General features: G+C 39.8%; 2 protein-coding genes across 3 annotated transcripts; both read right to left on the bottom strand.

The window, feature by feature from the left end:
• Positions 1 to 2,875: 2,875 nt before the first annotated feature.
• On the bottom strand, positions 2,876 to 6,333 carry LOC117430849 (transforming growth factor beta activator LRRC32-like). Its single transcript, XM_034051381.3, has 2 exons — positions 6,171 to 6,333; positions 2,876 to 5,638 (listed from the first exon to the last, which is right to left on the bottom strand). Exons 1-2 carry the CDS (start codon positions 6,276 to 6,278, stop codon positions 3,623 to 3,625), a joined length of 2,124 nt encoding a protein of 707 aa, XP_033907272.2. The 5' UTR covers positions 6,279 to 6,333; the 3' UTR covers positions 2,876 to 3,622.
• A 1,825-nt stretch (positions 6,334 to 8,158) lies between these two features.
• On the bottom strand, positions 8,159 to 12,142 carry LOC117430860 (tumor necrosis factor ligand superfamily member 13B-like). Of its 2 annotated transcripts, XM_034051404.3 has the most exons (6): positions 11,477 to 11,974; positions 10,745 to 10,844; positions 10,444 to 10,500; positions 9,985 to 10,097; positions 9,302 to 9,458; positions 8,160 to 9,167 (listed from the first exon to the last, which is right to left on the bottom strand). In XM_034051404.3, the coding sequence occupies exons 1-6, from the start codon at positions 11,699 to 11,701 to the stop codon at positions 9,052 to 9,054; spliced, it is 768 nt and encodes a 255-aa protein (XP_033907295.1). In that variant the 5' UTR covers positions 11,702 to 11,974; the 3' UTR covers positions 8,160 to 9,051. The 2 variants fall into 2 exon arrangements, with proteins under 2 accessions (XP_034776252.1, XP_033907295.1); XM_034920361.2 differs by having other exon boundaries at positions 8,159 to 9,458; positions 11,477 to 12,142.
• Between the last annotated feature and the right edge of the window lie 1,112 nt (positions 12,143 to 13,254).

Genomic DNA, 13,254 nt, shown 5'->3' with positions numbered 1-13,254 from the left:
AATTATTTTACTATTGCGGAAGAGGCTCTGTGTCAGCACTTCAATCTGGACTAAAAGATTACTGGGGTCCCGTCTTCAAATCTTTTGAGATTGTGCCTCAGAGGAGTAAAACTACAGCCCTCTCCGTTCCTCTGTTATCTGTGAAGCAGCACTGTGGCTACAAACTGTTGGAGGGTCCGCGTGTGCTGCTCTAAAACATGCCCCACCTGGTATAAAGGTCTGGGGACTTTCACTGATTTTTACACAAGGAAATCCCCTTATTAACATAAAAAATAATTCTTTGAATTCAGGTTCTCAGTTTATCATCAAGGGTTTTTTCTATCTTTGGTAGTTTCCTATGTTCATCCCTAATACCATCTGGTGCTGCATTTCAGCAATAATACAGCTGTAGCCCGTCCATTATAGGGTTTCACTTCTGCTTGTTTTTCTAATTATTTTAATATAATGTTTCGTATGGTATTGATAATGCTTTTTGGAATCATCTCCTGTCAGTCTGGATGTTTTCCAGTTCGCAGATTGCTTTTATCTGTCTGCATTCATCAAATTGTGCAATTGTATTCCGTGTAAGCCCACTTTTATTTGTATGCTATTCATTTAAGATAATTTTCTCCATGTCCCATTAATAAGCTAACTTCAACGTCTGCCAGTGTCTCAGTGTGCTCAGAAACCCATGAACAGACAGAGCCCACGGCCTGCACGTTCTTCAAGAATTAGAGTGTGACAGTGAAATAGTGATAGCTCTGGATCCCACATCCTCTGTGCATTACACGGTTTCGTAAGCGCTTTTTTAATTTTTGTATTTCATGTTTTGTAATCTTTATGCAAGTGATGGTTATGGTGTCATGCTGTACTTTTGGGTTTCAGAATAGAAGTCTTGTATGTTTGGCAGCAGCTGCAACACCTTGTTTATTTCTGGAATTTTTGTGAGTTTTTGATGCCTCTCGTGGAAAGTTTTTTTCTTGCTTGACAGGAACAGGTTAAGTATCGCAGAGTTGAAAATAAGACTCCTATTGCATAGCAGTTTGATCCCTTGCTGCTTTTACTATGGGTTTAATCAGACATACCTGAGCTTGTTACCTAATCCAGCTGGTAGTAAAACCTGGAATGGGTGACACTGCTGTGCAGTAGGAGTCTTATTACCAGCCCTGCCCTGATACCACTTGTGTTGGTTCTCATAATACACTTGCAGTAAAAAAACGGAAAGTGTCACGACTTGAAAAGCATATCAGCTTTCACATGGAAGTCATTTTGATTGTCTACTTTCTTTATTTCATTTTTGTAAGAAATTTGAAAGCAGGGTTTTGTTTCCCAGCTGGTTTCGAAATCGGTACCTGTACCCAGGTGTTGATTACTGACGATAGCATCGTGTCTGAATGCAGCTCTTCCCTTAGGCAGCGCTCCCTAAATAACTCATCAAACAATGGTCACAAATAAACAACTCTCGCAGCAACAAGCGATTCCATTACATGCCCCAAAATGCTTACGAAACAAAGTTTTTTTTTTTTTTTGTACATCATGTTTTAAAAATAGATATTTCACGATTAAACGTAATATTTATTAAAGCAGAAAAATAATTGCTTTGCCACATTCCAAACTGATGCTATAGAAGCGTGCGGTTGAAGCAGCTTGTGTTCCTTTGTAGCTCCACTGTGCTTGTTAGATTGCCCACTGTGATAACTGACAGGAAGCATGCTGCTGAGTGTGGGTCACTTTGCTGTGTCTTGTGGACTGGCTGCTGCCTATAGATTGCTATGGGCACAGTTATCATGCTGTGCAGGGGCGCTCCCCAGCCAGTTTCTGCTTTGCCCATCAAAGTCATATCTCTTCCCCAAACAAACTTGGGAAGTTTCACTGACCATGTCAGTGCATAACATATGACTGCTATCGTTGGAGGAAATTTTTTTGACTCATAGTACAAAATGGGAACAGATGATAACAAGACGACATCTCACCCCCAGCATGGTGAAACCAGAAGCTGATACTTGGAAATAATAATATTAATAATAATAATAGAATAACAGATGCTTATCACGTCTAGGGTGTTTTTGATGCTTTTCTGGTCGAGACTGGACATGTGATGAAAATAGTGGTTTACTATAAAACGTATTTCATGAATTCGTTTTTGTTCTATTTTTAAATATATTTTTTTCAATTCCTTATTTGGTTTAGTTTTTTGCCGCATAGTACGAGATCATTCACAAAGTGGTAATCATTTATTAACCCGACCTTTCAAGTTTATTGAAAGCAATCCAACGCTTTTGTCAAAAAAAGCTTTGCTCAATTTGTTAGTCAAGGGTTGGCTTGCTTGGGCTGATCTCCTGGTCTATTTTTCAGTTTTTCTATTTTCAGCTGCTACACTTTGTGTGTGTGTTTAGGTTTGTCATGTGTTTGTTAAATTGGACAGGATTATGGAAAGCATGTCCTGAAAGGGGGACGAGCCCCAGCAGAGCGCTCAAGGTCTGAGTGTCCTCGTCCTCTCTCACCACATGTGGGATGGTGGAATGTGCTTTGCTGAGTCATAGGTCTGTTGTTCTTTGTTTTTTATTTTTGCACAATAGTGTTGTTTCTGTGTTTGGTTTTTACAGCTGTGTTGACGTGAGGTGACGTTTGATAGCATCAGTCGTTGAGCAAGCATCCTTTTGACACATACATTATTTATGATTTCCTGTGTTCTGTCAAAAAATGTAATTCATAGAATTTGTAACACAATTTGTCTGAATCTAAGACTCTCAAGTTACAGCGTAGACTATATTAAATTATATTTATTCATTCAGACTTCATTATGGAGAATGACACTGTTAAAAAAAATGACACACAGCTTTTTTTTATTTCCCTTTAAATTATATATTCTTTATTACCAAATAGTATTAAAAAAATCACCATAACAACATCATATTATAAATAAATAAATACATATTTGTATATAAATGGATACATCACATAAATAACATTAGAACAAAGAAGAAAATAATAGTAGTAGACAATTTCAAATGCAAATATAATATTTTATATAGGAAATATCACACATCCTTCACAGCTCCCCACCTTTGAAACTGGCCAGGGACATACACATCAATTCCACTGCACAGATTATAAAGGGTAAACGAAGTGGTAATGTGGGTGATTAGTAGGGAGATTGTGTGAGTATCTAAGCATTGATGCGTTGATTACTTGCCAACAAAACTAAATAAATACTGAATTTTAAAGTATAGGGTACAGCCCCCCCCCCCCCCAAAAAAAAAAGACTGAAATGTGACTTTGCTCATTCTATTTAGGTTTGAGCTGTTCACACTTATTCTACAAAGCTTTCCTAAGATATATAGAATACAGGGCTTCTGCTTGTGTTCAAGCACTAGTATCTGTCTGCTGTGAAGAGGTACACACAATAACAATTGCAGAGAAAGAAGTAAGGCTTTATGCATAAGAGGTAGTGTTTCAGAGAGAGCTTTGTAAATAATCAAATATTATACTTTGTGAGTGAAAAATAAAATATAGGCATACATTGTTCACTCCTGTTTATATTGCTCTTGTATAAATATTCAAGTGAAGAAACTTGTTAACTCATTATCTGCCTAAACATATGTTACAAAAAAGACAGGAGCAACCAGAATGAGCTAGCTTTTTAAGTCTCAGTTTCAAATAAATTGAGTTTAGCCACCTTAGGACCACAGTCGATGTCTTGAGTATATTCAAAAGATGCCACTTTGTTACTCTTAAGTTCGACAGAAGTGCCTGGTTTCTGGTACTTTAATTTACCAATAACCACAGCAGCTGTTATAAGCAGAACGGCTACGATTAGTAAGCCTAGTAGGAATGTCGTTTCTGCTGCCGCCCCATGCGGACACTCTTGTGAATGGTCCCTTGTTAAAGCTACTGCAAGCGTGTAATTCTGCTGATAGAAACACACAGCGTCCTCCAGATCGTCGATGTCCACCTTAGATTCCTGCATGATCCTCAGCCAATCCAGAGTGCAACAATTGAAAGAGTTTCTGCTTAGCTGGATGGTCTGAAGACTTCTAGACCAGCAGGTGACCGCCGGCACATCTAGCCCGGTCAAGGAGTTGTTCCGAACATCGATCTCCACCAGTGGGGAGCATCCGATTTGCGGAGGTAGAGCGCCTAGGAGGTTGTTGGACAAGTCCAGCCTTCTTAACTCTTTCAGACAAGGCAGAGGTAAATCGGAGTTTATCATCAGGTTGCCACTGACGGACAGCTCCTGCAGTGTGGACGCCAGGCTGTCAAGAGCCTTAGCAGCTATCCTAAGGTGTGTATTACCAGCGAGGTCAAGAGAAACCAAAGGAGTTTGGTGAAACATGTGAGGGAACAGCACTGCAATGTTATTTTCACGCAGATCCAGGTGTTTCAGAGTTCCTAAACCAGAGAAGTCCACACAGTCATCATTATGGCTCACGTTTTGCAATGCAGGACCATTGCTTGCAAAAGCATGGGAGATTGCACAGGGTTGCAAGCTGTTTTTCCCTAGATTTACTCGTTCTATCTGGGGTAGGAGCTCAAAGAACCAAGGGGGCAGATAGTGGATTAGATTGCTGTGCAGATCCAGTGTCCTCATGGATGGGAGAAGAATGTGCTTCTGAAATAGTGGAGATGGTCGCTCAGGTGTCGCTTGGGTTTCTTCAGCACTTTCTTCCAAAGTGAAGTTCTGAAGGCAGTTGTCGCTGAGGTTAAGGTGCTGAAGAGCAATCAGGTCGTGTAAAAAGTGAAACGGGAAGGACGTGAATAGATTGTTGCTTAAATCCAGGTGAACCAAGTTTGTAAATGTCGTGTTTGAATAAAGCTTGAAGACTGTTTTGCTGTTGGGAGTATCTAATCTTGTGATTTCTTGGTACAGAGTTCTTACTTCTGAAAATGCAGATCCAAGTGTAAGTGAACCCATTTCGTTGTTCTGTAAATACAGATATTGTAAAGCACTCCTTTTGGGGAGCAGGGGAAAGTAAAGCAGCCTGTTATAACTAAGGTCCAAAGTTTCAAGTTGATACATGTCTTCATTTTCACTCGTCACAAAGAACTCAATGGAGTTTCTGCTGAGGTTCAGGGTAAGCAGTTGTTTCAGTTGAAAATCGGAGATGCAGCGCAGTGAGTTGAAGGCCAGGTTTAACACCCGGAGTCTCTTCAGACCCTCAAAGGTTCCCTCGTCGATTTCCACAATGATGTTGTCTTCAAGGCTGATGCTCTCCAAGTTGGGGGATTGGTGGAATAATTCTGAAGAAAGTTTTGTCAGTTTGTTTCTGGCTAAGCCAAGGTGCTCCAGCGAGGACATGTTCTTCAGATACAGAGCGGCGGTATCGCTGTTCAGATTGTTCTGGGACAGCTCCAGCACTTTCAGGCTCTTCAGCGATTGCAAGGCTGCACCGTTTCTTTTCCTGTTCCTATCCAGGTTGTTTCCTGTAAGATTAAGACTTTGAAGCTGTACCAAGTTTCTCCAAGCGCTCCGGGTTAATAGATCTAACCGGTTGAAACTTAAATCCAGCTCCTGCAGTGATCTTAGTGTTGCTGTGGATTCCTCGTTGAGAGTTCGGATAAAGTTGTTGGACAGATCAAGTTTTTTAAGTCCGGATTCCAGGTAATTTGGAACAGATGAAAGATTGAGAGAGGAGCAAGACAGCTCCTGAAATCTGCGCTGTAAAAAACAACAAAAAAACAGAAACAATTGAAGCACATAACAAAGAGACTGCAGACAAGTTTAGTTTCCAACTGCCCAGTGCCCACGTCTCTACTGGAACATTCAATATCAGCTTTCTGTCACCTGCTTTGTGGTTTGTATTTCCATACACTGAAGGAAAAATAAAACCAAACATTACATTTTTTGCTAAGAATAAATCATTCTGAAACTATGTTTAAATAAAAAATAATGTATAGCTTTTTTTTTTTTTTTACGTCAAATACGAATAAAAAATTTACAATAGAATTATTTTGTGCCAGTTTCCACACTGATGATGAATAAACTAAAAAAAGGAAACACACGACAAAGGGTCTGATGAATGTTTAAATAAATAAACACTGTATGTAAATGTCATACAGCTATATCTAATAACATCAATAATAATACAAGTAATAAAACAAAGAATATTTTTCATGTCATCAGAGCAGAGGTAAAATAAAACCCTGTTAAGCACCATCAGAACAGTGTAATACATTTTAAATGACCCTACCTTGTGACAGATGCTCTGGTTTGCATACTGTTCAGTGCTGGAGCCGAATGTGGATGAAATGCAAGAGCAGTGCAGTAGCATAAGCCAGGTCAGGATCGAGGGAGTCATTCTATCTGGAGTGTTCTGTGGAAGAGCAACATGACTGTGGGTTCTGTAGCCCTGGAGCATGCTTATCCATTTATAGCACTGTTATTAAAAAAAAAAAAAAAACTTTCCACAGCGTAGGAGAAATGAGGAGGAAATGACCGCTGAGTGTTGTTAACTCTTCCTAAATTAGCCTGAACTTTCTGTGTGCTGTTTTCAGTATTCCATATCTGTCAGTGAACTGCCAAGGCAGACTGAGATTACACGTTGCATATAGAGACTCCACCAGGTGGCGCTATGCACCACGGTAAAAACCCCATTGGAATCAAAGATGAGCAATTTTTCTTTTAGAGACCAACAACATTTTCTTACCACTCTTTATAGCATTTACAGTCACTTATGATGGGTCTTATCATTTAGTTGACCAGACTTTATGTTCACTCTTTCTGTTGTGAAACTCCCTTTGCTGCACATAGGACTTCAAGTGTGACAGGTGGAACTCTAGTTCTTCAGCGCTGGAAAACTTAAAGCACTGGCTTTTACCCATTCAGAGTGATAAAACTATTTGGGTAACACTTTATAACAAGTGCCAGTACTTCAATGCAATTAGAAACGGGCTGTTGAATTCAAAGTGAATAATTAATAATAACGTTTTCCACGTCTACGTTACACAGCCAGGACTCGTATTTAATCGTAATACATTCATAATCTGCTCACCGTTTCAGAAGGCAGAAAACAATGGTCCCTGAATGTGCAATGGTGTGCCTGAAACATCACACTAGTGCACCAGCTGCCCTCCTCCTGGGAAGGGAGAACTGCTGAACTCGTTCCAAAACCAACAAGGAGAGCAAACAGTGTGCAGGAACTCTTCAGAGCGGAATACACAAGGAGACAGAAATAGCCATCCCACCGCTTCAAACAAGCCCTGTCCAGGACATCCCCTCCTAGGATTTTATGCAAATAGTGGAAACTACCAAAGAGATGGAAGGAGTGTTGTGAAGCTGACCCCCTGGGGTGGGGCCACTAGTCTGGCCTGACGTGGTGGACACACCAAGCTGGGTAATAATCCCATAGTCGTGGCATTCAGGGTAACCACATTAATCATACCCGCCTGTTCATCATCTTAACCTATAGAGCATATACTCGGTTGCTAATGGCTTTAATGTCACTTGGGCAAAGGAGGGGGTGTTGAAATAACAGCTCCATTGTTAATCTGGTGTGTCAGTTTTTAGAAATCATTGTCCCAGGTATTAACAATAACAAGAGCATCTACTTAGAAAAGCAAATAAAGAACTAGATTTTATCTAATTGATACAATATTTAAAGATTTATTTTTTCTCCACATGTGGCCTATCTTGTATATGGTTCATAGATGCTGTATGTTCTTGTACCTTACATGAGCTGACATGATGATTGCTGTAGGACACCCTGAACATTGAAATATTAGTGATAAGATATCATGTGTTTGGGTTAGCCCTGCAGAAATGTTACAATGGAGTTCAAGCTTCATAGTGCCACTGGCATTAAGAGCTGTACAGATTTCATTTACACTTGCTGCTATACTACAGTCTTCACACCAGACGTCCGTTATATTTAGTCATTGAAATGCATTGGCCGCTGCACCAGTATGGAAGAAAATGTTTGGAAAATGACCTTCTTTGCATAGCTCGTCATTTTGATGTACCGTACTGTATAATGACAGAGAACAGTGGGCGTTAGCAGCTTCCTCCTCGAGTATCTGTGCTCTAATACTGAGAGTGAGCCCCAGGAAGAGGAAGCAACCAGGCCAAGACAGTTTATTAAGTGAATGAGGCAGGACACCTAGTGGTGGAAATCAGCATTGCAGCTCCAGATGTTCTGAACAGAGCCGTGCTCAAGAGCCAGACCAGTGAAACATTTGGCTGTTTAGTGAAAGAAGTCCAGTACTCCTTTGTGTATATGTTTATTACATTTTTAATTCAGCACGTGATTCATTCGAGTGCAAGTGGAAAATAAATAAATAAAAATAAATGTTTACAAAGCATTTTCAATTTACAAAGCACTGTTACAGAGAATGTTTTTAAACACTTTTTAAAATAACATTAACAGTCCTTAAAATGTTTTGATTGGGGTCCAGTGTCGCATTGTTTCCAAGCAGGCTGGTGTTTGAGTCTTCATACCTGTACAGATGCGGGTGTGAAGTGCACAGTGACAGGGAGGGAGCGTTCACATGGAATAATACAGCCACAGTCTGTAGTCCTGCCCGTGTCTAAACAGAGCAATGCCGCAGGGCGTCAGCGAGACCACGGCTCTTTACACAATAGGAGCCGAAACAGACAACTTAAACAACCTGTCAACGTTGGCACTAGCAAAACCATCAAGAAAGAAACAGCCCATGCTTTTGCTTTTTATTACATTGTTTTTTCACCAGGATCAAGAAAAATAATGAGGTAGCTACCTCTTTTACAAGAGTAATCTGATGCCAGTATACTTAGAGTTTATACAAAAATCAATAGGAAGGGTACGTTTTATACAAATATAACAACAAGAAACCAACACATATTGCACTTTCAGTAATCATGTTAGAGTACATTCAGTTCAGGTTTATATCTGTTGATAAAAGTTTAATAAATCCATGCAGTATTTACCATTTATAACTTAGTAGCAATTTCTGTATTGAAAGGGTCTATATATAAATATAAAATAAAATATAAAACTAAAACAGACAGAGACAGAGACAGAAGCTTTAACACCAAAGTATGAATACTATTACTGCACTGGCCAGCCAGTGTGTGGCAGGTCCCTAATCCAGAGTAATTTACAGGAGTTGTATAACGCCAAAAAATGTGGAGTCGGCATCCATGGAGATTTTAGCGTTCGGTCGGTCGGGGATTACCAACTCCAGCTCGTCCCCTTGGTCCAGTTTCACTACACCTGATGAAAAGAGAGAAAAGAATGAGAGAAATAACTGCATATATATACAGGGCTGCCCCGACGGTCTCTGATGGGACTGCTCCAGGGTTTGCAGTGCTGCTTGAATAGGAGCATGAGCCCGGGTCCAGTCATACCTGCAGTGTAGCAGGAGTTGGTGCTTCTTTCCTTTGGCATTTCCTGCACACAGAGAAGCAGGTTTGTGTATCTCTGCTCTGTCCCGACTACGTTGGATCTTCTCCTCTGGATAAGATAACCCATTATATCCTGAATCCCGGGATTCAGGAACAAAACCTGCAGGACATGACAAAACAGGGGAGCTCTTGCAAGCATTTGGTGAATTGCGCAGAATTCCCTGTACTTTTGAAGGATATTTCCAGTGTGAAGCAGTTTCCAATGCCATGTATTCATGAGGCTGTACCACATCCAGACTATATAAGGAAAGCAAGGTTATAAAATCAGGGGTGCTTTCCGTATGTCGTTATAAAATCAGAGGTGCTTTCCGTATGCCGTTATAAAATCAGGGGCGCTTTCCGTATGCCGTTATAAAATCAGGGGTGCTTTCCGTATGCCGTTATAAAATCAGGGGTGCTTTCCATATGCCGTTATAAAATCAGGGGTGCTTTCCGTATGCCGTTATAAAATCAGGGGTGCTTTCCGTATGCCGTTATAAAATCAGGGGTGCTTTCCGTATGCTGCCCGTTTAAATACTTGTCAGTGTGAAGAATAGATACAAGTATGACATGTTGGCATTGGAAGGCAAGTAAAAACACATTTCTCAAGAAGATACTGTTAGATTTAAAGAAATGTATGGTCTTACCTGGCCATACACCATGTAATAACCATCTTCTTGTACAATCATTTTATTATCAGCTGTAGTCAGGCTTTCCCCCCTTTCAACCGTGACTGCCCAGGGAATGATGGTTATATCACCTTTATACAATGATAAATTGAAGCACAATTAGATGTTTTTTAATGCAGTCTATAAACAAACAAGACCATGCACATGTACTGTATGTACGTCTGTGTACATTTTAGAAACTGCCCTATATTTAACATGACCGTCCCATAACAAGTCTCTCATCATTTTGTAAAACTCATTGTACTGAATATGAAAGTGATACATATCACAGCATGTTTCTCAAAAAGAAATGTGCATCATTCGCAACACTGCAGAAGGTTAATGCAAGTACATTGTCTTTACGATTTAAGAGGACTCCATAGGTTGATGATGCTGAAGGAACAGGGAATGGCGATGCTGAATCCAAGGTGAACTCACCTTTCTGAATTGGCTCTGCATCTTTTACAGCTTCCAGCTGCATGAACGACTGATGTTCTGGAAACAGAATAAAAGTGTTACCATCATTTGTTCTGTACTTTTCAAGTTATTCACCGTACAAGCTGCAAAAGGGACAAGCCTAGGTCTATAAAGGTGCATGATCCAGGGAAAGCCGATTTTGTTTTTTTGGCTGCACATCCATTCCCGATATATTTGTTAGTATGGAATAAACCTTGGTGCTTGGTTGTATGGCTGTTCAAGACTTGATATAAAACAACAACAGAACATGCAGGTTACTCACTTGTGGAACCTTTCGCTTCTCTCCTCGTTCTTATCAGGGAGTTCAGTGTCTGATATTGCTGTATCTTTTCAAAACTGCTTGAACTGCTTGGCACCAATTTCTGAAGAAAAACAAAAAGGCTTAAAGAGGTTTCAGTTACCAGATGGTGCTTGCTAATGAACACAACTCTGCCTGTGACCACAGGCTGCTGCACTTCACCACACCAATGACAGGAGCCCGCTCTAAACGGCCCTATCAATCTGCAGCTTTGCTAACTTGCTTATCAGTTGCTGTTAACTGGGGGAGTATAAATCATTCCTGTCGGCGAGCTGACCCTGAGTATTTCAATCCACTCTCCACAGATTAATGGTAGCAGTCTATAGATTATAATCCTGCCATGGAGCTGTGTAGTTTACTATGGCTCGGGGCGAAACGTTTCTGATCTCATTAAATCAATCACTGTACTGTAATATCGACTCACACTCATTTGATTAATTATTCAATACACTGCATTCAGTTTCGACCTGCAATGCGCCCGGACTCCTTAATTAACTGAGGTAGTGCTTCCAAACTGTTTGCACTCCCCTCAATCACTACAGAAGAGCTCTGAAGGCCTGATTAACTCTTAACCCTAAACTATGCCTTACCGGTTTCATTTGAAGTTAAATCTTGTCTAATGCATAAATGGCGCATGTTGTGTAAAACGTTTTCTCAGTTCATTTTTGGCATTCACATTTTAATAGCTGCACTTACCGGTTCCCTTGCATGCACTGTTGGGTTCTGCTCTGTTGCAGGCTCGTGGTTTAGGTACATATGAATTTCCTTGTTGAGTTTCTGCAGCTCTTCTCTTAACGTGCTAACCTGGTGCAGTAAGAAAACACTGCAAGACAAAGCCATGAGAACGATCATTGACAAACTAGACTGGGAGAGGACCAGCCTCTTGGATATGGACTTCTTTTCCAAATGGGAGCCGAACATTCTTGCCTCCTTCTAGCTTACATTACAGTGTTCACAATCATCACATTGACACAGCTAATGAAGCGATTGCATCACAGGAAACACGCATGATGAGTGTTCTCTTTTAAAAATAGGGGAACTTGCCCGTTTTGGTTTAGTGCGCTGTGGTAGCAGCTTCAATTGCTGATGAAAAAAAATACAAAACAGCTTTTAATATTAGATACTTGCGAACCATTGCACATGTCCTATACTTACAGCAGACTTTGAATTGCTTTAGGCATAAGAAACGTGTATCGATGTATTTTAAAAACTTCAAATGTACAATTCTGTCTCCCGATTAATTCAGTTGGGCTCCTTCATGTTTTTTTAAAAAGTGGTTTATATGCACCATGAACACCTTTTTATAGCAAGTGATTGGAATACTAACATGAAATAAACTGAGGCGTTGGAAGATTAAAGATTTAAAATGCCTAATTCACAAGCCCTTGACCCTTTATGCAAACTGAATTGTATTTTTTTTAATTCCTGAAAAAGACTGTTGTTGTCCTCTTTGCCTAGTAGTTTCATTGATACCAGTTGACAACATTGAAACTATTTAGTTGATTGAAATCATGACAGTAAAAATGCATTCTTGCATTACACACCATTAAATAAATCTAACTAAAGAATTTCAAATGGTTGAAAAATAAATAAAGAAATCTGAAATTTCTATTGATCTGTTAAGACAATGCTGATGAGACAAAGATACTAAATTAGTATACACATTATAATTGTATTGATGCTATTCAGCAGCTGTACTGTGCAAACAAAACCAATAAGACCCACATTGTATTTATTTGGAAACAAAAGCTTTATTGTATGGTTTGAGAAATAAAGACCATTTACAAAGACGCACATTCTATTTTATTATATACATATATACAAGACAGTATACAAAATGTACAGTATATCTGATCAACGAAGAGATCAAAACAAAACGATTAGATCACCATTAATTTACTACACATAATCCTTGTCTTGTTTTATGGTTTGGTCTCAAATTTAAAACTGCAGTATTCCAGTGTTTTATCCATAACTTTAAGCACTTTATCAGAAATTGAGAGGTTAAACTTATCGAAACACCAGCGGAAACATTTGTCTGCTTTAGCGGTTGATTTGGTTAACCTACACCTTGCCAGGATAAGCCAGCCACTGCTGGGTTTTATTACAGCACTGGTGAATCCGAGCTCGTCGGGATGAACCACATGGGATTGTACTGGAGCGTTCAACAACTCCGGGGAATCCTCCTGGATTGCATTTCCCACCCTTTTTAGTTGTAATCCCGGGATAACCGCGGATAGGTGCTTGGGATAAACTTTTATTCCTGTATATGGGTTTTGGGGTTGATATCATATTCATGTAAATACTGGTCCAGCAGTGAATGAGAACACCACCTTTGTTTAGAAATAGAAACCAGAATACTGCATTTTCAACATGCCCTTTGGGCTTGCGGTGCAAGGTCTGTGATACTACACTTCATGTCATTTTTATAAAAGCGATACATTTTGCCACTACTTACTATACGTGAAGGGTTT

The sequence above is a fragment of the Acipenser ruthenus genome, chromosome 26 (genome assembly GCF_902713425.1).
Source record: "Acipenser ruthenus chromosome 26, fAciRut3.2 maternal haplotype, whole genome shotgun sequence".
NCBI lineage: Eukaryota > Metazoa > Chordata > Actinopteri > Acipenseriformes > Acipenseridae > Acipenser > Acipenser ruthenus.
This window is presented reverse-complemented; position numbering and strand designations above follow the sequence as displayed.